General features: G+C 37.7%; 1 protein-coding gene across 4 annotated transcripts in view; it reads right to left on the bottom strand.

Moving 5' to 3' along the window:
- Positions 1 to 24,719, bottom strand: part of LOC131166878 (uncharacterized) — a 54,713-nt gene that overhangs the window by 625 nt on the left and 29,369 nt on the right. For all 4 annotated transcript variants that reach the window (XM_058125492.1, XM_058125493.1, XM_058125495.1 and 1 more), the window contains one exon: positions 23 to 175. In XM_058125492.1, coding sequence (XP_057981475.1) covers positions 23 to 175 — 153 coding nt within the window. The remainder of the gene's footprint in view (positions 1 to 22; positions 176 to 24,719) is intronic.

Raw genomic sequence — 24,719 nt, forward strand, 5'->3', positions numbered from 1 at the left:
GAGAATTCCATGAATCCAGTACCTGTGCCAAATCCAGTAGCTTTCACTGGTTTCCAGTGTCCAGCTTATTGCAGCCATGGTTAATGCAGTGAAACCAGCAAGAACAAAAGGCCAGCGGAAACGTCTTATGAGTGTCTTAATAAAATTATGGAGCCACCCTCTAACAATTTGCCATCTGCAATCCAGCAATACACACTTAGCCTTCTTGCACAATAAACTAAAATTAATTCTCATAAACACTCATTTCCTTTCTTTTTTCCCTCAGTTTGGACCCCCCGGCATATACCTCCATTATGTGAAAACTAGCCATTTGGCTCACACAATGTGCATGAAATATATGTTTGTTTGTTTTTTTTTTCTAGAAAAATAAAATTAACTGATTTCTGTCTTTTTTTATTTTATTTTAAATTTTAATTAACTTTTCTGAATTCTCTCTAGCCAACAATGAATTATTGTAACTTTTTTTTATCAGAAAACAGAAAATTTATTAAAAAAAGGTGTCATGGAGACGCCATGCAAGTACAAAAGAAACAACAGAAAAATAAAAACATATGCCACTGAAGAGTACCAAGAAAATCAAGGGTTACAAAGGAGTCCCTCCCGGCCCAAAATCGTAGCTAAAGATCAAAGCTATCCAACAGTCCATAACAGCCTAAATGGGATAAATAATTCCTTCAAAGGTTCTCCTACTCCTTTCTCCCCACACTACCCAGAAAATAGCAAGGGAAAGAGATTTCCTTTCTTCCTTGTTTGATCTGATCCCTTTCCAAGCCCACAGTTCACCTTCCACTGTAGCTGCAGTGACCCACTTCTGTTTGACCATGGAGATGGCTAAGTTCCACAATTTCTTGGTCCATGAACAATGCAGAAGGATGTAATTAACCATTTCCTCCTGCTCTAGGCATAAAAAACATCTAATCTACTGGCAAGAGAGACTTTTTTTCTGTAAGATTGTCCAGAGTAAGGATCCTTCTAAGGGTAGTTTCCCGTGTGGAAAAGCAACCCTATTAGGGGTTGCTGTTTTCCAAATAAGTTTCCAAGGGAAGTTGGTCCTGCTCTCAGCCAGGGAGCTAAGGTGTTTGTAGAATGATCTGACCATGAAGTTCCCATCCTTGCTCAAAATCCATTGGGGCTCAATGGAATTAGCCTGACATTGGAACTTATATAGACAGCTGAAAAATAATTGTAAGAGCATCAAACTCCCATTTAAAAGCACTCCTATTCATGGGAATATCCCATAAAATCCCAAATAGTAAACTCCACGTGTTGGCTAATGGGGGCATCTTCGTCACAAGCAATTGCTAGAAAAAACAGCAGAGGCCCAAAAACTCCTGGACGACATTGCCAGGACAAAAAAACAAACAAGCCCTTTGAGAATTTGCAAAAACAAAACTTGGGTTGTCCACAGACACCGCTGATCTGTAGTCCCCTTAAATCCCATTGCCAGCAGTCCTCTTATTGCACTGGTTGAAGGCTGACAGCTCCAACACCATGCGATGGCGTTTGATGCTTTGTTAAGCCTTGTTTCGTAGTTTGATTTGTGACAACATGGTTCTAGTCCCTTTATAGACCAATATATCATTATCAAATTCTAGGTCATGGATTTTAGTCCAAAGATCCAATATTTTTAATTGCTCACTCACTGGACTAGTTAATGATCTTTTGAGACTGTCTGCGGTAGCTGAGTTTGTTGTGGCTATGATATTGTTATGTCCAAGTGTTTGTGAGTCCTGATAGTTTACTTGGTTTGTTGTTGGTCTTGTTTTTGTGCATTGATGGAGTCCATAAATCCAAAACTATAATACCATCATCATTGTCCCAGATTACAATTGAAGAGTTGAATAGAATAATTATGCTTAGTTGTCTACAGCTATCAAAAACTATTTAACAGGCTTAGGCAAGTCAAAACACTTGTCTCAATCAGGACCCATCGAGGCGATGATGACAAAAGAAAGAAGTATAGTTCAGCAAGATGAGTATGCATTTCGATGAATGCAAGGAGATTAGAAACAATGTCAAACTCTTATATTCCAAGTAACATAACCCAAATGTACAATATAACCAGAGCACTCTCTGCTACAACCGAATTTTTTTTTTTGGGGGGGGGTTGCGCTTAGTGCCATAGACCAATTCAAAGAGAACTCAGCTTCATGCAGCCCATAACAGTCGATATCAGCAAGATGTGAAAACAGAGGGAGCAGATGATAGTATTTTGGGTTCTAGCAGATTTAAAATTGGAGTTTGATCCGGTCTAATCCAGACTCTCTGGGTAGTGTAGAGTTGTTGTCCTTTGCTGATGTTAATTTTACCATATTTCATACCTTACCACTGAGTTCAGGTGTCCTCAACTCTAGTTTCAAGAAGTTTGCATTTGGCACAACAGGGTAGTTCTAGCTTTCAACTTAGTAGTATTAAAAGCTTCCAAAATGGTTCGAGTTACCATGGAGGAAGAGAAAAATGTGGTAAAGGCATCCAATAAGTGTACTTATTGTGGATGAGGGAATCATACGATTGAGCAGTGTTGTGATATTTATGGTAAGCCCAAATATTGCCAATGCAGCCACCACAAATTCCAACAATACAGGTTCTACTCTTGAAGAGCAGCTTACTATATTTGTCTTTGAGGAGAAGTTCCGACAGTATCAGGCATCCTAGCAAGCTTCTCTTCCCGTTACATCTCCTGCTCAAATAGGTAACCTTACAGCTTGTTTTCATCCAATCCCTACCATAAGTCCCTGGGTCATAGATTCAGCCTCTATTGACCATATGCAGGTATAGCAAACTTCTTTTCCGCCCTGCAGTATTCTCAAAACTCACCTCATGTTACACTTATGTTTGTTCGCAAGATTACAAAATCACAGAATTGTTTCATAAAATTTTTCCGTTATTCTGTTGTTAATTCAGAATTTGAAGATGACAAAGACAATTGGTGGACACGAGGCTAGTGGACTATACTTTTGAGTCACTATCTCCTCCTACATTACTTCATATCCATTTTTGCCTTGGTTATCCTTACTTGATTCCTATTTTGAGTTATGTGTCTAGTCTTTAGTATGTTTTGCGAATTAAGAAAAGCTTCCATGTGGGCTGCTAGCCCTTTCATGTCAGTTCATTCTGATGGTTGGGGCCTAGTCATGGTGCGTCAGTCAAATATTTTGTTACTTTCGTCGATTATTTCTCAAGATTAATTTGGCTTTATTTAATATATTTTCTGCCTCTTGTTCTGAAATAAACTCATTTCGATTTACATTCCCTGATACTATATAGTGATAATGCTAAAGAGTATTTTAGTATCCAATTCACTACCCATATGATTATAAATCCGGTGATTCATTAGTCATCTTGGCCCCACACTCCACAACAAATGAAGAGGCATAAGAGGAAAAACAGACATATCCTCAAAATCATTCGTACCTTGCTGTTTCACATGAATATCCCCAAAGTGTTTTGGAGTGATGTCGTGCTAAGTGTTTTCTCCTTTATCAACAGAATATCATACTTAGTGATAAAATACCAAACTCTAGTATATTCCCACTTCGTTGTTCTCACTACCTCCTCATATATATTGGGGTGTGTCGAAGAGTGGGTAATTTGAATCCTTGAGAAATCAAATGTATATTTTGGCAAGTCATGTACTCAAAAGGGATATCATTGTCAAAATCTTACTTTGCATAGCTTGCTCGCACCTGCTATACTTTATTTGGATCTATACCACACTATTCTAATTCCTTAAACCTTGCTAACCTTGATGAGTCATCTTCTCTACCTAGTTTTCTAGATTCTAGTCTTTGCCCACTCATACTCCTAAGTCTTCCTGAGTTTGTCTTTCTCGCTGCCTGGATCATCCTTATATGCAGGTGTAAACACGATAATGACACAAGGGAAGAGAGCTTCCTCCAGATCATAAGAGTACACCTGTGGCTTCCTCATCTTATGATCCAGTTTTCCATGATATTGGCCTTCTTATTATAGTCTAGAAAGGTGAGTGCACATGTACCAAGCAACAAATACTATGATTTCTTGTGACCCTCATATTACTGTTTTGCTGCTACTCAATTGTTTCCTTCCCAAGTCTATGACCGAAGCCTAATCTCCTCCGGGATGGAGAGCTATAATGGTTGCACGGATGTATGCTTCACTGACTAATACGTGGAATTGGTGCCTTTCCTGTTCATAAGTCTGTGGTTGGATCTCACTAGGTCTATACTATGAAAGCCAATCCTTAAGGATCTGTGGCTTGCCTGAAAGCCTGCCTCGTTGCCAAACAATATGCTTAGGTGTATGGTTTGGACTTTCATACATTGCCTCTAGTCATCGAACATAGATTGATCTCTACTCATCAAACTTACATTGATCTATATTTTTATCTCCTTAGGTGCCAACAATCATCAGCCTTGGAATAAGTTAGACATGAAGAATCCCTTCTTGCATGGTGATCTATAAGAGGAGGTCTATATGAAAAACTACCAAGATACGTCACTCGGGGGGAGTCAGCATTTGATTGTTGTTTGAAAAAATTCCTCATGTGATTGAAGCAATCTCTTAAAGCAAGGTTTGGTAGGTTTAGCGCAATAGTGCTTGAGTCTCGCCTTCAAAGCCATGTGGTAGATCTTCTGTGCATTTTGTCACCAACTTACCATCTACTACTAGTAGGATTTTGCTCATGTACATAGATGACATTGCTATTACAAAAAAACAACAACAACAACAACAACAAAACCAAGCCTTAAGTCCCACTAGGTGGGGTCGGCTATATAAATTCTTTTCCGGCAATTTATGCGATCATGGACCAATTCTTTTGAAAAATTCAGGGCTATTAAATATTTACTCACTATCTCATTCCAAGTTATTTTAGGTCTATCCCTACCCCTTTTACTATCCCCCATAGCAACTAACTCACTTTTCCTCACTAGCGCACTATGTGGCCTACATTCAAGTGCCCAAACCATCTGAACCGTCCCTCCCTTATCTTATCTTCTATACGAGTTACACCTAACTTACTGCGAACATGTTCATTTCTCAATTTATCTTTCAGTGTTATACCACTCATCCATCTAAGTATTCTCATCTCAACAACTTTCACTTTTTGGATATTTCGTTTCTTCGTTGCCAAACATTCTGATCCATATAGCATAATTGGTCTCATAATCATCCTATAAAACTTCCCTTTTAATTTTAAGGATATTCTAAGATTACAAAGTACACTTGAAGCACTTCTCCATTTTACTCAATCTGCTTTAACTCTATGCATTACATCATCTTCAATTTCTCCTTCAGCTTGCATAATAAATCCATGATATCGAAACCTACAAGTGCTATTTATTTCATCATCATCAAGTTTAACTTTGCTCCAATATTCCTCCTACCATTACTGAAATTATATTTCATATATTCTGTCTTCTTTCTACTTATCTTAAAGCCTTTAGATTCCAAAGCTTTTCTCCACAATTCTAACTTAGCCTCTACTCCGTCCTTAGTTTCATCAATTAATACAATATTATCTACAAACAACATACACCATGGAACCTCATTTTGAATGCTCTTTGTAGTCACCCGACCCCGAAAAAAAAAAAAAAAATATATTTTGGAGAAGATATTTTGAAAAGAGATATTTTGAGATATTTATATATAAATATCTTGGAGAAGATATTTATTTAGATTACTTAAGGGTTAAGTTAGGATTTATTCTATAAATTCTCTTATTCTTTCTCATTCTCTTTCTCTCTCTCTCTCTCTCTCTCTCTCTCTCTCTCTCTAAGATCCTTTGCCGTTCGTCGTCCGTTTCCAAAAAAGGAGGGTACTGCGTGGATCAAAAGAGGAAACTCTACACTTTTAGTTGATCGGATCGTCGTTTCGAAGAGATTCGGGTTTTCCCAAGAATCGAGGTAGGAATCTGATCCTAATTTTGATTGGATATTTGGATAGCAGTAGAAAACATAGTAAGGTTATGTTCTATGGTTTTCGGTTTTCGGGATCTCGGGTTGTTGTTTTGGACCGTTTTCGTACGAAGTTTCATTTCGAATATAAGGTAAGGGTAACTTGATTACAACAACTATTTTGGAAAACTAAACCGCTAAAAAACTAGTTTATGTTATTATGTATGATTTAAATGCTTATTTGTGAAATTCTACCAAGTAGAAATGCCGGTTTGACGATTTTATGGTTTTTGGTAAAAACGAGGATTTCGACGTGTGATCTCCAAATTTTACAAATCTTGTTTATTTGTGTTTATACTATAGTAGGAGAGGCTCGATTCCTTTATTTATTTAGTTAAACTATGTATATTGAATTTCTATCATTTAGCGGGTTTTTGTATCAAACTTGTGTGATATATGTTGAAATGGAAATGAATGTATTTTCTATACTACTGATATATAATATGGGAATGAAATTCCAATTTGTTATACTGACAATGTGATAAACAGAGGCTGGTGATACACCGAGCCGCATCAGTAAACAAAGAGGGGTAAACTGAGTGGAAAGACATCGGTTTGAACCCGCTGGGATTATTTCTATACTATTGATATAGGGTTGAAAAATACTTTCTTTGCAGAGTTGAAATAAACTACTATTATATGATACGGCGCGATATCGTAACTAGATGTACACGTGCTACCACACGTACTAAACAATGTGGGTACCAAGATGGTCGGCTAGCAGGGTGAAACCATTGGCTGATATTGGGCCAATGGAGGCAGTCGGATCGTATGTAGGTACTCGGCAGTGTCTGCACGAACAGGGCATTGGACAAGTATCAATGCACAACCCGAGCCACGGGGTAAAACTGGTTATAGGGATATTTTGCTGTTGGTCATCTGATAAATCATTAAATGGTCGAAAGACAGATGTGAGAATTTTGTAATATGAATAATGATATAACTGATGCATTACTGTATTGAAAATATTTGATTTATATTCCAGATGTTGAATGAAAATATGCATGTATGCAGTCACACACTGTTGTAACTCCTTCTTCCTTACTGAGAGGTGTCTCGCCCTATCTTACAACCTTTGTTTTCAGGTCCATCCGTGCGTCGGTCCTAGTAGATAAAGGGACTAGGGTGGTTATTTTGGTTAGCTTACGTAAGCATCTAAATTTTGTACTAAACTTGATGAAAGTCCTTTTTGGAGGGTTGTAATATGACGATAACTCTAAATCCGAATGTATGTAAATTATGGATGTATTAGTGAACTCTGGTATAAGGCTAGTAGTAATCCCAATGGATGTTTATGTTTTTCCGTGACATTTACATCATGATTATGTATGATTTACACCCGTATGTCCCTGTTTAGGGTGGGTTGTTTCCATATCTTGAACAGGTATAGGTATTTGATGTATGTGAGTGACACCTGAGTCCGTGTAAAGGGCCGGGTCGTTACACTCTTAGTCAGTTGGTCCATCGCTAAAGCTAAAAGATAAGGGCTCAAAGCAAATCCTTGATGTACACTATTGAACATAGTGTATAGTTTTAGTCCCACATCGGAATGTTAGGATAACCTCACTCTCTTGTATAGCTATATATATACATCTCAAAGTTGTAAGCAATATACACCAAGTGATATTCACTTTCTCTTATATAGTTCTCTCTCTTTTACTTTCTTCTTGGTATCAGAGCAAGGTTGGGTTCCTTGTTTAAAGTTTGGGTTCTCAATTGAGTCGTATGCTCTGCACTCGCCACGTATGTGGAGTTTGTGCATCAGAAAGCTTTATTGATAGTAGGTTGAGTCATATGCTTTCTACTTGCCACTTTAGTGGATCTTGTACATAAGAAAACTCATTCTACTATTTTCCCGGTACCTTCCGGCGGCTTTTCCGGTGACTTTCCAACAGCTTTTCCGACAACTTCCAGCATTTTTCTAGCTACTTTTCCGACAGCTTTTCAGCTACTTTCCCGACAACTGGCGGTTTTCCCAGAAGATTTTCGACGACTTTTCCGATAACTTTCCGGCGACTTTTCCAACGACTTGCTTTGCTTTGCTGCGTTGATACTTTTGCTACCTATTTCTCTTCTTTACAATGGCTACTAAGGATGATGATATGCCTACCAAGGACAGTACATCCACCTCTTCGTCTCTGAACCTTCCACGCCCTGACTTATCTCTGGCTCAGATTGCTCCTATTCAAAAGGTCACCAGCATTCTTCTGAATGGCAGCAACTTTCATGTATAGTCACAGTCCCTTCGCTTATATCGTGGGGCCCGTGGCAAGGCTGACTAGTTGTTAAGAATGGAGTTTCACCCTGCTTATACAGATCCGGCTTACCGACAGTGGTCCATTGACAACTGTGTCATCCTGGGTTAGATATTTGCTTCTATGGAAGACCGCCTCTACAAGATGTTCATGTTTCATGATACTGTTCATAGAATTTGGTCTGCCTTGACCAAAATGTTCGCCCACACAAGGTGTGAGGCTCGAATTTTTGAGCTTTATCGGGAGCTCCACCAGGCGACCCAGGCTTCTTTGGGTTTATCTGTGACAGACTTCTTCGTCTATCTCCAATCTTGGAGGGAGGAGCTCGCCCAGTATGAGCCTCTTTCTGAGTTTCCTACCAAGGCAGCAACTATTGAGGCAAAGCGCCAAGATCGTCGTCATACTTATCAGATCTTGATGGTTTTAAAACCTGAGTTCGAATCACTTCAAACTCAGATTTTGAACACGTCCCCAGTGCCCTCCTTGTACGAGGCATTTGTAATGATTGATGGTGATGACCAATGACGATGTCTTCTCCACGGATTTACTTCTTTTAGTGTGTCCGAGCAGGTTACCCTTGCAACCCCTACTGGTGTTAGGTTTGTTGACCGCAAGAGCTGCAGGAGCGTTACTCCAAATAAGCCTCTCATGGTCATAGTCATGGTCGTGGCAAAGGTCGGGGACCTTCTAACATTGGAGCTGTTGCAGAATCTCTCCCTGCACCTCCGGTTTCTCTTAATCCTACACCTACGGCTGCTTCAGATTTCTCTCAACTCCAGGCTCAACTTACTCAACTTCCGTCTTAGATTAGCCTCCTTGCCTCTGCTGCACCGACTGCATCCTCCTCTACAGCCACCTTTGCTGCAGGTAACCCTACTGCCCTTTTAAGTAAGTTTGGCATGCCAGATGGCACACTCATTTGGATACTGGACTCAGGGGCGAACAAGCATTTGATTGGTGAGGCATCTCTCATTACATCCTCTATCCCTTCGTTGGTTCGTGATGTCCGCATTGCCGATGGTACCTCTCGTTCCATTCATACCCAAGGCACTGCCTGTTTATCCTCGACTATCTTTATTCCCTATTTATTATATTCTACAATTTTCCTATAACTTGTTATCTGTTAACCAGATTGCCAAACAATATAACTGTGATGTGGTTTTCTTACCCAACTCTTGTTACTTACAGGACCTGAGTTCGAGGAAGATTTTTAGCACGGGCTTTGAAAGGGATGGGTTCTGCTACTTTGGCGATCCGCCTTCCTGTCCTGCATCCTTTTCTGGCTTTCAGGCATTTGTTTTGCCTTTTGATGTTTCCGCTTTGTTCTCTTTAAAAACCTTGGATTTGTGGCATGCCAGTTTGGGACACGCAAATTTTAAATATTTGTGTTGGTTGTTTCCAGAATTTAATAAAGCTTGCAAGAATTTTAATTTTCAATGTGCTACTTGCGAATTATCTAAGCATGTTTGTTCATCTTATCTGTCTCGTATGCACCGTTCTCTTGCAGCTTTTGATATTGTTCATAGTGGTGTCTAGGGTCCCTCCCCTATCTCCTCACTCACACAACATCGATATTATGTTACCTTTATTGATGATTACTCCCGTTGTACCCGGGTCTACCTCATGAAAATAAATCTGAAGTTTGCACTCATTTTCAGGCTTTCCTGTGAATGATTAAGACTCAATACAATACCGTGGTTCGTATCTTGAGGTCTGACAATGGCCATGAGTACCTCGGTAATGAGTTTCGTGCTGAGTTGTGTCAATAGGGTATTCTCCAACAGCTAACATGTCCCTACACTCCTAAACAGAATGGTGTGGCTGAATGCAAAAATTGCCACATCATGGCTATTGTCCGTTGTCTTCTTCGGGGAATGCCCGTCCCCAAGTCTTATTGGCCTCACGCCGTTCTCACTGTAGCCTATCATCACAATCATACCCCAAATTGTGCATTGCAAAATTCTGCTCCACTTCATCTTTTGTATCCTGAAAGGTCCCTTTTCTCCCTTCTTCCTAGAGTATTTGGATGCAACTACTTTGTTCATGACCGAAGTCTTTCTCGGACCAAGCTTGATGATAAAGCCATCCAGTGCATTTTTCTAGGGTATTCCTCTATGTTTAAGGGATATCGCTGTTATGATCCTGTTGGTCGGCACACTTATCACTCTCTCGATGTCAGGTTCCATGAGTCTACCCCATTCTACATTGACTCCTCTCCTTCCATATCTCCGCTAGTGCCATCTCCACTTCCTCGACCTGAGCCTATCTTTCTCCCATCTGTAGTAGTGCCCTCTTCTCCAGTGTCATCATCATTTTCTGAGCCTCCTACCTCTGTCCCCACTGGGCAGGACCATATCTCTCTCATTCCACAAGTTTACACTCGCCGATCGTGCCCTTCAGAGCCTCTGCCAACATCTTCACTGAGCTCAGGTATGTCTTCTATAGCCCCTGATCCCCCTACTCCCTCCTCACGGTATCCTTCTCGAACCCATCAAGCTCCTGATAGACTTTCTTTAGCCTATTCTACCGACCACCCTATCTCTCAGTATCTTTCTTATCAAGATATTTCCTCGAGTTATCAAGCCTTTTTGGGATAGGTTGATGTTATTATCATACCTTGCTCAGTTCATAAGGCCCTCCAGGACCCCAAATGGGTTGCCGCTATGCGTACTGAGATGGAAGCTCTACATCAGTAGAATACTTGGGATCTTGTTCTCCTTCCTTCCGGTGCACGCACGGTGGGCTATAAATGGGTGTTCACATTTAAGCACCTTGCAGGTGGTACTATTGACAGGTATAAAGCCCGCTTGGTGGCTAAGGGTTTTACGCAGATTCTAGGTCAGCATTTTCATGCTACATTTGCTCCTGTGGCGAAGCTCACTACTGTTCGCCTCCTGATCTCTTTGGCGGCTTCTTTCACTTGGCCTTTATATCAGCTTGATGTCAAGAATGCCTTCTTGAATGGTGATCTTACTGATACTATTTACATGGATCCCCCTCCTGGTTTTTCTACTCAGGGGGAGTATTCTGGCAAGGTGTGTAAATTGCGCAAGTCCTTATATGGGCTTAACCAATCACCTCGTGCATGGTTTAAAAGATTCAGTGATGTGGTTCTCTCTATGGGATTTATTTAGTGCCAGTCAAACCACACTTTCTTTATTAGGCGTCTCTCCCATGGTCCTTGCACCATTATCTCTGTCTATGTGGATGATATTATTGTTACAGGTAATGACTTGTCTGGAATTACTCATATTAGAAAGGACTTGGGAGACACCTTTGACATCAAGAATCTAGAGGACCCCTTAAGTATTTCTTGGGCATTGAGATAGCATGCTCCCGCAAGGGCTTTTCCCCCTCTCAACGAAAATATGCCCTAGATCTCCTTATGGACACTGGTATGTTGGGATGTCAGCCTGCTTCTATGCCCCTAGATCCAAATATCTTCCTTTTTGCATAGTATGGTGATCTATTGACAGACCCTTAGGTGTATCAGAGACTTGTTGGTCGCCTCATCTATTTGACCAACACTCGACCTGATTTGGCCTATGCAGTGAGCCTAGTAAGTCAGTTCATGCATTCTCCCCGGACTTCACATCTTGATGCCGTCTATCACATCTTACAGTATGTGAAGACCTCACCTAGACCAGTTGTTCTATTCATCTAGAATGCAACCAGGTCTTTCCGTGTTTACTGATGCTGACTATGCTAGGTCCAAGACTGACAGACGATCTACCTCAGGTATTTGTACTTTCAAGGGTGATCATCTTCTTTCTTGGAAGAGTAAAAAGCAGGCAGTGGTTTCACGTTATTCTGCTAAGGCTAAGTACCGGGCTATGGCACAAGGTACCTGTGAGATCCTATGGCTACGCTCTCTGAGATTGGCTTTCCTGTGATAGACTCTTCTTTGTTGTTTTGTGACAACAAGTCTACTATATCTCTCTCTTCTGATTCAGTTCTGCATGAGAGGACCAAGCATATTGAGGTGGATATTCACTTCATCGGGGAAAAAGTTTGTTCTGGGATTATCTCTCCCCACTTTATCTCCTCCAAAAACCATGTTGCTGATGTCTTCACCAAGTCTGTTGGCCCAGGTGTATTACAGACTACTATCTCCAAGCTTGGACTTGTCAACATCTTCGTTTTAGCTTGAGGGGGAGTATTGAACATAGTGTATAGTTTTAGTCCCACATCGGAATGTTAGGATAACCTCACTCTCTTGTATAACTATATACATACATCTCAAAGTTGTAAACAATATACACCAAGTGATATTCACTTTCTCTTATATAGTTCTCTCTCTTTTACTTTCTTCTACCTATGGTGATTGAAAATTCTCTAGTTTCTCCATCTATAGTTCTTACACTAGTCATTACTCCATCGTACATATCCTTAATGACATCAATATACCTACCACATACACCTTTTTTTCTAAAACCCGCCATAGAACTTCCCTAGGTACCCTATCATATATTTTCTCTAAGTCATTAAATACCATATGCAAGTCCCTTTTCTTTTCCCTAAACTTTTTCATTAATCTTTTTAAAAGATATATAGATTTTGTGGTAGATCTCCCAGGCATAAAACCAAAATGATTTTCTGAGACCTTCGTTTCAATCCTTAATCTTTGTTCAACTACCCTTTCCCACAGTTTCATCATATGACTCATAAGTTTAATTCCACGATAGTTATACAATTTTGAATATCTTCTTTATTTTTTTATATAAGTATTAAAGTGTTTTTCTTCCATTTATCTAGCATTTTCTTAGTTTTTATAGTTGTGTTAAATAAACTAGTTAACCATATAATTTCGTTATCACCTAAACATTTTCAAACTTCAATTGGGAGGTTATCCGTTCCTATAACTTTTCCATTTTTCATCTTTTTTAATGCAAACTTAACTTCGTTAACTCTAATTTTTCAAAAAAATCTCATGTTTTTTTGTGTTTTCCTCATTTGTCAATTCTAAGTTTAAGCCTTCTATTTGGTTTTTATTAAACAACTTACTAAAGTAACTTCGTCATTTATCTTTTATGTCTTCGTCCTTAACTAACACAATATCATCCTCACTTTTTATACACTTTACATTTTTTAAGTCCTTACTCTTCCTTTCTCTAGTGTTAGCAAGTTTACATATATCTCTTTCTCCTTCTTTTGTATCTAATCTATCATACGAACCATTAAATGATCCGTGTTTAGCTTCACTAACGGCCTTTTTTGCATCTTTTCTCGCCTCTTTGTACTTTTCAAAGTTATTCATGTTTCAACATTTTTGCCATGTTTTATACCAAATTCTTTTTGTCTTTACGGCTTTTTGGACATCTTGATCCCACCAACTTTCTTTGCTATTCAAGAATCTTCCACTTGATTCACCTAAAATCTCTTTTGCTATCTCTCTTTTGCTATCTTTTTAATAGAACTAGCTAATCTATTCCAAAGAGTATTTGTATCTATTTCATCCTCTATGGTCCAATCCCCACCTTTGATCATTTTATCTTTAAATTTTATTATATTTTCTCCCTTTAGGTTCAACCACCTAGTTTTCTTACAATGATTTATTTTATCATTTTTCTTCCATTTGTTAATACATATATCTAACACTAAGACTCTATGTTGTGTGGTTAGACTTTCACCTAGAATAACTTTACAATCCTTGTATGATAAATAATCTACCCTCCTAGTCAAAAAAAAATCTACTTGACTTCTATTTTGGTCCATTTTTAAAGGTTATTAAGTATTCTTCTCTCTTCCTAAAGCAAGTATTTATTGTAATAAAATCATATGACATAGCGAATTCTAAGGTCATCTCCCCAGGCTCATTTTTGTCTCCATGTCCATGTCCTCTATGTATCCTCTCATAACCTTTATTATCTCTTCCAACGTGTCCATTCAGATCTCTTCCTATGAATATTTTCTCATTCCCTAGTATGCCTTGTATAATACTATCCATATCTTCTCAAAATTGTCTTTTAATATATTCTGCTAAGCTTACTTAAGGAGCATAAGCACTAATGTTATTTATTATCTCTTAGCCTAATACCATATTGATTTTTATAATTCTATCCCCTACTCTATTTACATCAACAACGCTATCTTTTAAGTTTTTGTCTACAATAATTCCTATTTCATTCTTATGTTTTTCTTTTCCAATGTACCAAAGATTAAATCCTGATTTATCGATTTCTCTACCTTTCTTCCCCACCCACTTAGTTTCTTGAAGACAATTTATATTAATTTTTCTTTCAATGTCCATAATTTTCATGCTTTTACCTGTAAGTGTGTCTATATTCCAAGTTGCCTAATTGAATCCTAGTTTTCTGAACTAACTTCTTTACCTACCCATGTCCAAAATGATGCAAGAACCCTTGCATATTTGACACCGTACCTGGGTGCTGACACGGCGCGATGCTTCGGGGCAACAACCTAGCCCACCCTTGCCCACTTTTCGCTACACCTGGGTGGTACAAGTGCAACACGTCGCCCATAGGGGGCGCCTCAACAAATATTCCGTAAGGATTCATATAATAGTGACCCGACAAATTTTACGTTGACTATTAGCTACCTAACACAACCCTCCTCCTTTACCTGGGCTTGAGACCAGCTGTGTGTGAAAAAATTAGGACATTAAGCGCATCAAAAACAAAGTTTGACATTGTTATTACAAAGTATATAGAAAATTTCAGACTAAGATTTGAAAGTTGGAACCATTACTAATTATTTTGATCATTTAGCATGTGTTATTGCTATATAAGGTCTCAATTAGTAAGGGTATTGTGGCCATTGTTATGTACATGATATGTATTATAAATAGATGGAGAAACTTATTGTTGTGATTAGGTTTTCCAATTTACCAAATACTTCAACATGGTATTAGAGCAAGATCCAACCTAAACCCTAAGTGCATAGCCACCGCCAAACAAAACATTAAACCTCATAATCCTACGCAAACTCACCACTGTAGGAGGATCATCTGGACCACTAGATGCTAGAGTGTCCAAGAGTTGCTAAAAAACACTGTAGTGGTCGTAAAATTCTTGGGTGCTGCTGCCAATGCCTTCATGTTTTCCAAAACCAGCCCTATAACTAGCCACACCTGTAAAATTTTATAACTAGAGGAGCCCTTGCATGCCACCACGTGCCCAACTCCATGTGCCAGCGTGTGAGTGTTTTAAGCATTCATTTTGCTTTGATTTCTTCCAAATGTCTTAAATACTTCAATACATCATATTATCAAGTTTTTGGTCATGTACTTACATCAAAGATCCAACCTTTTTTGGTTGTTCACTCATAGAACTTTGTTAATGGTTGTTTGGTACCATTAAGGCTGTGTGTTGGTTTCCTTGGGTTTGTTTGTTAAATTTTGAGTGTTGGGATGGAGTCCATGAATCCCAAAAGCATGTTTTCTTCATCATTGCTGCAGATAAAAACTGAGAAGTTGGATGAAAAAGAATTATGTGCAATGGTCTAAGGCTGTCAAGATATTTTGATGAGCTTAGGTAAATCTAAACACCTTTTTTCGATCTAGGCATAGTGACGACAAAAAAAAGGAAGCATGGATTCTGCGTTGATGTATTCTATTGTGGAACTCAATGGAATCCAAATTGACGAATGTGCATCAAGTATGCAAGGAGATTTAGGACTATGCCAAGCTCTTATATTCCAATAACATTAGATGTATGTACGATCTATCCTTGGAGTATTTTGGGGTACAACAAGGAGGTAGGAGTGTTACAAAGTACTTTGTGAAGATGAAGTGCATCCATGAGGATCTTAACATCTTGCAATCCATAACCGCCAATGTCCGTGAGATGCAATAGCAGAGGAAGTAGATGACAATTCTTTGGGTCTAGTAGGTGAGAAACCTAGGGTTGCCATCCTTTATTCTCACGCCCTTCATTGTCCCTCCAATACGCATTCCTGAACTAGTGCTTTTGGCGTTTCAATGTCTACCTCCCTGTAGACTACTTTCATTAGTGATTTTGGTCTTTCATCCAACAATCACAGAAGCTCAGTTTTTTTTTTTTTTTTTTTGAAGGGGGGGGGGGGGGGCGGGGGGCGGAGGGGACACAACGGAGCAGTGTTGGGATCTTAACCACCGTGCATTGCCAATGCAGCCACCACAAATTCCACACTTTTGGGCTTGAGCAGGAAGGAGCATATTGTATCTGTCTGTGTAAGAGTATTCCAAGTTCCAATATCAAGCATCCCAACAAGCTTCTTTTCCCATTGCACCTCTTGCTTAGAAAGGTAACCCCACAACTTGCTATTGTTCAATATTTCTCACACTAATTCTTGGATTATAAATTCAATTGTTACTGATTATATGATGGTATAACTAATTTATTTTCCATCTTGCAATATTTTGAAAGCCGGACTCGTGTTACCCTTGCTAATGGGTCTATCACTATTAAGAAAATAAGGACGATAAATCCCACTTCCTCTATTTCTATTTCTTTTGTTTTGTATAATGTTAAGTTCCCTTCAATCTGATGCCAATTAGCAAAATCATAATAACCATGAATTGTTTAGTAACATTCTTTTATGGTTTTGTTGTCATTCAGGATATGAAGACGAGGAAGATGATTGGTAGAGAATGTGAAGCTAGTGAACTTTACTACTTTGTTGCTATCTCCTCCTCTCGTTTGCATTGATGCTATTACACACTTTTGTCCTCCATCAATAAAATATAAAAAATAAAAAATAAAAAAAAACTAGTTCCTACTCTAAGTTCTACGTCTAGCCTTGAGTGTGTGCCTTGCTAGTTGGGAAAGTATCATCATGTTCCATTGGCTTCCTAAGTCAATAAATGGGAAATATATCCTTTCATATTAGTCCATTTTCTCATGTTTGGGATCCTAATTGAGTTGTTTCAAAGTTGGATTTTTGATACTTTGTAACTTTTGTTGATGATTATTCAAGGAAATATTGGCTTTATTCAATAAAGGATCATTCTAAGTTGTTTCATATCTTTTGTGCCTTTTTTTCAGAAATAAAGGTCATTTTGGTTTGCCTACTTAGATGCTTTGTAGTGATGATGCTAAGGAATATGTTAATACCCAATTCACTACCTATATGACTAAGTTTAGTATCTTTGATGAGTCTATTGTACCCACAATCCACAATAAAATGGAGTTGTAGAGAGGAAAAATATGCAAATACTAAGTCATTCATAACCTACTTTATTACAAGAACGTTCCTAAAGTGTTTTGGAGTGATGTCGTACCTACTACCATTCTCTTATCAATAGAATGGCATCCTTTGTTATTGGTGTAAAATTCCCTACCATGTTCTCTTGTTGAGTGCTCCTTTATTCTCTTTACCTCCACGTAAATTTGGGTGCATATCCTTTGTTCATTAGTTAAGCCCTAAGGTGGATAAGTTGGATCCTCGTGCTATAAAATGTGTTTTTCTCTAGGCTACTCATGAACTCAAAAGGTATATCAATTTTATAGTCCTACATTGTTATTTATTTGTCTCTACCAATATTAACTTCTTTGAGTCTACACCATACTAGTTTGAGTCATCAAGTGCTTCTAACCCTTAATGTGTCCCTTCCTCTACCCAATCATCTTGCCTACATCTTCATCTAGTTTGAGTCCTTCTTGTAGCCTTGACCATCCTAATTTGCAAGTGTACACACGGCAGTGGCTCAAAGGAGGAGAGTCCTTGTAGCCTCAACCATCCTAATTTGCAAATGTATGCACGATGGTGGCTCGAAGTCATTCACACCTTATTTATTATATGAATGTTCCTAAAGTGTTTTGGAGTGATGTCGTACTTTCTGCCATTCTCTTATCAATAGAATGACATCCTTTGTTCTTGGTGTAAAATTCCCTATCACGTTCTCTTGCTGAATGCTACTTTATTCTCTTTACCTCCTTGTAAATTTAGGTGCATATCCTTTATTCATCAGTTAACCCCTATGGTAGATAAGTTGGATCCTTGTGCTATAAAACGTATTTTTCTAGGCTACTCATGAGCTCAAAACAGATATCACCATAAGAGTCCTATATTGTTGTTTATTTGTCTCTACCCACATTAACTTCTTTGAGTTTACAATATTCTATTTTGACTCCTTGAGCGCTTCTGACCTTGATGAGTCCCTTCCTTTGCCCAATCATCTGCCTACATCCTCATCTAGTTTAGGTACTTGTAGCCTCGAACATCCTAAGTTGCAAGTGTATGCATGATGGTGGCACAAAGGAGGAGGGTTCCCTCTAGCTTACTACTATACCATTGGTTTGCATGTTCAATGATCCCATTTCCCAAGATGTTGGCCTTCCCATTGCTGTCCAGAAAGGTAAACGCACATGTAAACAACATTCCATCTATGATTTCGTTTGCTGTAATTTCTTGCCACCCACATATTATTATTTTGTTAGTACTCTATCTTATGTTTCCTTTCCTAAATTTGTTTTTGAAGCCTTAGTATCATAGTCCCACATCGGATGTGCACTAGGGATATTTTAGACTTATAAGGATGGTTTGGGCTCCAACGATGTGAGACACCTTTTATAGGACAAGCCCATGAGACTAGTGGGCCAAAGCGGACAGTACCTCACCGGAGGTAGGCCCAAAACTATTACATTTGGTATTAGATTCATCCTGGTTGTACTATCATGTGGGTGGATCCTACATAGAGGCGCAAGCCACTTTGACGAGGGTGTCAGAGATTGGATAGGAGAGCATGTCATAGTCCCACATAGGATGTGTACTAGGGAGATCTTGGGCTTATAAGGATGATTTGGGTTCCAACCATGTGAAGTGCCTTTTATAGGACAAACTAGTGAAGCCAATGGATCAAAGCGGACAATACCTCACTGGAGTTGGACCCAAGACCATTACATTTGGTATCAGAGCCACCTTAGGGGTACTATCATATGGGTGGAGAAAATGTCATGATCCCACATTAGATGTGTGCAAGGGAGATCTTGAACTTATAAGGATGGTTTGGGATCCAACTATGTGAGGCGCCGTTTATAGGACAAACTCATGAGGCTAGTAGGCCAAAGCACACAATACCTCACCTAAGTTGGGCCCAAGATCGTTACACTTAGCCTATTTTGGATGGAGGACTACAATGATTGAAGAGATGCGTGCAGTACAAAATAATGATACTTGGTGATCAGTACCACTTCCTCTTGATCTACGGTTGGTTGTTGCTGGGTTAGGGTGCATACCAACAATCTTGATGTAGCTCATTTGAAGGGCCCACCTTGTTGCTAAGGGATATACTCAAGTGTATAGTTTGGATTACTCAAACACATTTTTCCTAGTCATAAAATTTGTCTCAATTTGTTTTTTCATCTCATTGGGCACCTGTCACTAGTAGGGGTGGCAAAACGGGTCAACTAGTTGCGTTTGGGTTGACCCGTTTACAAATGGGTGAGTAAATCACAAACCCAAACTTGCCCAATTAATAAATGGGTTATAAATGGGTACCTGTTAAGAAATATAAATAATTTAAACCTTTTTCTTTAAAATTTCACCAAATATAAGTTAAATCTTCTCTTTAAAAAAACAACACTCATTTATTCTTTTCTCATTAATATATTAACATTTGTAAGTTAATAACACTTATTTATTTTTAATTGACTCCTGAATTCTGACGTTTGGCAAAAAGACAATAACCTCCCTTGAGGTTTCAAAAATTCCAAGGACCTCCCCTAAGGTTTCAAGAATTTCAAGGACCTCCCCTGAAGTTTTCCAAAAAGACACAAGCCTCTCTTTGCATTTTGTAAAAAACATAAGTTTTTTTAGAGGAGGTTTGTGTCTTTTTCGCAAACCTCAAGGTATATGGCATTTTTGAAACCTCAAGGGAGGTCTATGGCATTTGTGAAACCTTAGGGGAGGTCTCTGTCTTTTTTCCAAACCTCGGGGGAGGTAAGTGTCTTTTGCCCTTTAATTTATCTTTCACTTTAAATATATATATTTTTTAAAAAAGTGATTTGAAATTTAAAAAATAGTACTTACAGCCTATTTATCATTTTTTCTTTCTAAATATTTAAAAAAATACAATTATACAACTTGTATCTTATCTCTATTTGTTTAAAAAATACATAGTACATCATACATGCATCAAATATCATAATTTATACGAATAAAGATAATTTTAAAAAAATTTATGAAAAGCTAAATAGGTGACCCGATGGGTACTCGACCCAAATCCAGCTAACCCATTTATTAATTGGGTTGGGTTAAGGTTGACCTGTTTTTTAATAGGTCAATTTTTCTTAGGCCCAAACTCATTTTAAACAGGCAGGTAACAGGTCACTTGTTGGGTCACAACCCATTTTATCACCCCTAGTCACTAGCACCAGCATCAACTAGATGGGAAGAATGCCTTCCATAGTGACCTTCAAGAGGAAGTCTATATGGAGCAATCGCCTGGATTTACTGATCAGGCAAGTTCAAGCTTAGTGTTTTGACTCAAGAAATCATTGCATTGTATGGTCTAAAACAGTCTCTAGAGCGTGGTTTGGACAATTTGATGATGTAATACTTGATTTTAGGGTTGCAAACAAGTTTAGCCAAGCTGAGCCAAGCTTTGCCTTGCTCAAGCTTGTTCATCAAATTTTTAACCGAGCTCAAGCTCAAAGTGAGCTCAAATTGAGCTCTAATATACTTTGCTCAAGCTTGTTTATTATGTAAATGAACCAGCTCACAAGCCCTTACTGATCTGAGCCATTGAGATCTTCACTAATGGCTTGATTCTTTTAGAACCTCTCATTTTGTAAGACAAGAGGTTTAGTTAGGGAAGAAGGTGAAAAGGGGCTCCTACTAATATTACCTTAAGAGTTTTTTTGCCCCACTAAACTAAACTACTGGCTTGAGCATTAGCCTTATCACTATATTCAAGTTATGGAGTTTGAACTAAATAATATTATGCACAAATAGTCCCTTTTGAACTAAATAATATTACGCACAAATAGTCCCTACTTTTAAGCCCACTACAGCTTATCAAGCCAAATTTGACCTTACTAACCAAGCCTATAATGATTATAATTCAAGTTTATTAAATGAGCCCAAATCAAACCTATAATCAAGTTGTTCACAAGCCAAAGCGAGTCAAGCCCATTTATGTTCAAGGTTGACTCATTTATTAAACGGCTGCAAAATTGGGCTTGGGAATCACTCGTTTATATGATGAACGAGTCTAAACGAACTCTTATCAAGCCGAACTTTCAAGCTGCTCGTGAGTGGCTTGGTTTGTCCGCAACCCTAATTGAGCTCAAACTTCAATCGTGTCCAACAAGATTCTACTTGTATATGTAAACTATATTGTGATTATTGGTGATGATGATCTAGGTATCTGATGATCAAAGTATCCAACACCTAAAGCATTTTATATAAACCAAAGACGTAGACCACTTAAATACTTCTTGCTTATTGAAGTATTCACATATCAGATATGAGTCGTTTTGTCACAAAGGAAATATATTCTTCACCTTTTGGATAAGATTGGAGTATTAAAATCCAAACCAATCAATAGACTTGATATTAGTGCCAGATATAGGTGATTTGCTCGCCAACCCTGGACAGTATTGTAGACTTGTTGAATAGTTGAACTATCTCATAGTTACTGGTGTATCTTTCGCAACAACTACTATGAGCTAGTTTCTTGATTCTCCAAGAAGTCACTAGAATGCAGCAATTTCAACCTTCACATACCTCAATGTGCACTTGGGAGATGTCTCATATATCAGGAGAGGCCGCACTTCCATTTAGAAATATATAGATCCAGATTAGGCTAGGTTCATTTTGAAATAGATGATCCATAATAGGATATTGTATTTTTTCTAGTGGAAACTTGGTATCCCAGAAAAGTAAGAAACAAGCTTTGATAACTAGGTCAGGTGTTGAGTCAGAGTGTCACGCTATTGCTTCCAATACATTTGAACTTTTTTGGTTAAAGAACATATTGGAAGAATTTGGTTCTCCATATTCTTGATCCATGTAGTTGATATGTGATACTACCGCTGCTATTCGTATTGCCTCCAACCCACTTCCATGAGCACAAAAAACACACTGAAGTTGATTGTCACTTTGCTCAAAAGAAACTTGCTCAAAAACTCATTACAACCACTCATGGTGAAGTCTAAATTCCAACTTGCGGATTTATTCACGAAAGCCTTGGGGGTGCTTGTGTTAAATTCATTTGCAACAAGCTAGGAGCATATGATATCTATGCTCCAGCTTGAGGAGGAGTGCTACTAGATATTTTTGTCATTTAGCATGTGTTATTCCTATATTAGTAGTCGTGAGTTAGTAATGATATTGTGGTCATTGCTATGTAATTGATAATATTATAAATAGCGGAGTGACCTACCATTGTCATTCGATCTTCCAATTTACAAAATCTTCAACAAGAACTATTGAAATACTTCTAAGGCATCGTAATATACAAATATTATATAGGGCCGTCTTCCCATAAAGTATGGTCTAAATATTTTATACGAGACTAGGTTGTGTTGTTGGGATGCAAAAACACATAAGGATCTTAATCGAAAATTAATGCTAGGTGTGGGTGATTTGTTGCCTAATTCTAGACGATACTAGAGATTCATTGGGAAGTTAAATTACCTCCGTCACATGACTAGACATATCTTTTTCACCAAGTGAATTAAGCTCAATTCTTCCTAAGTCATTGAGATGCTATTATTTGTATCTTACCATACCTCATAATAAGATTAGGATCACACTCATGTTCAAGGACACACATGCAGATTTTTTCGGACATCCCTCCTAAATATCTACAACTAGATATTGTGTGTTTGTTGGTGGCAATGTTTTAAAAGGCAAGGGCATAAGGCAACACAATTTAACCATTAGAAGGCAAGGGGGGTAAGCCTTAAGACATTAAGGTGCAAGGCTTTTGAGAATTTATTTAAATAAAAATATACATGTAAATTAATATATTTTAAAACTAAAAATAAAATGTAAAAAAAATCATATATAATTTGTAAACTATTTGTTGTCCATTCAAAAATAATACTAACTTGAATTCATTAAGTAAATCATGCCAAGAGAAAACTATAACCTTAGAAAGTTCATATTATTTTCAACATCTAAGGTGCAGCTTTCAATATTGTAGAAAGGTTGAGGTTTAAGAGAGTTTAAGAAATCAACTCATATTACAAAATTTCTTTCATATAAACGAAATTTAAGGGTCTATTTAGTTTTGAAAAACAATTTTTATTTTGAACTTTATTTTTTCAAAAATTACAAAAAAAGTTAGCCAAATTTTCATTTTTACAACATTTGCATGAGATAAATGAACAATAATAAACAACTTTGACACTGTTTGCTTGTGAAGATAGTTTCTTTCCATTTCTAATTTTTCAATAATTAAAAAAAATGCCACCTTATTTTCCAAATTTATATAAAAAAATTTCAAAAACATCTTTTTATTATTTTTCTAAATTTCTAACTCTTACTTTGTGTATGAGAGTATGAAATTCAGGTCTTGGACTTTAATGTGAATTGACTACGTATAGAGTTTCTTCTATATCCACACAAATTCAAATTCAAACCCCAAAATCCATGATCCCAAATATTACCATATATAATTTTTCGAAAATTGGAAAACAAGTGAAACTTTTTATTTTTTTTTAAATCTATAAATAAAAAATAATAATAATTTGTTTTGTGCACTTAAACAAACTCTTTATTTTCTACCTTTTTAGTATGAATCTTGAAAAACTAAAAAATAAGCTAAACTTTTTATAATTCTTTGGAAAATTGAAGAATGGAAAATGAAAAATATTTCCGATAACTAAACTGGCCCTAAAATTTTCTAGACGAGACTATCTTGAGATTGACACACCCAAAATGCATAAGCCTCAACTAACAGGGTGCAAAAGGCGAGATTTTTGTATAAATGTGTAAGCTTCAATGTGTAATGTGTTGACCACTTTAGTATTTGGTATTTTAGATTAAGTCTCAAGGAAATCTTGGCTTGCCTTACCTAAAGACAAGCCACAATTGAGCTTTTTAAAACATGAATCAGTGGTAATCAGATATCTGGACAAGTAAAAAACAAATTGCAATGGATCAATCATATGCCGAGTCAGGGTTTACGGTCATGGGCCACACTTTACGTGAAATGGTATGGCTAAGGAATATGTTGGAAGAACTTGGTTTTTTCCACATTCCCAACTTATGAAGTGGACATGTGACAATAAAGCTACTATTCATATTGACCCTAATCCAATCTTCCATGAGAGAATGGAACACATTGAAATTGATTGTCATTTTGTTTAGGAGAAACTTGTGCAGAAGCTCATTGCAACCAGTAAAGTGTAGTCCGAATACCGGCTAGTTGATTGTTCATTAAAGCTTTGGGGATGCTTGGGTTAAATCCATTTGTAAACTTTAACAAGCTAGGAGTATATGATATCTATGCTCCACCTTGAGGCAGCAGTTATTCGTAAGTTAGGCATCAGTAAGGGTAAGACAATCATTGAAATATAGATGAAGTATATTACAAATAGAGACCTATGCTGTGACTAGGTTTTCCAATTTACTAAAC

The sequence above is a fragment of the Malania oleifera genome, chromosome 10 (genome assembly GCF_029873635.1).
Source record: "Malania oleifera isolate guangnan ecotype guangnan chromosome 10, ASM2987363v1, whole genome shotgun sequence".
Lineage (NCBI taxonomy): Eukaryota > Viridiplantae > Streptophyta > Magnoliopsida > Santalales > Ximeniaceae > Malania > Malania oleifera.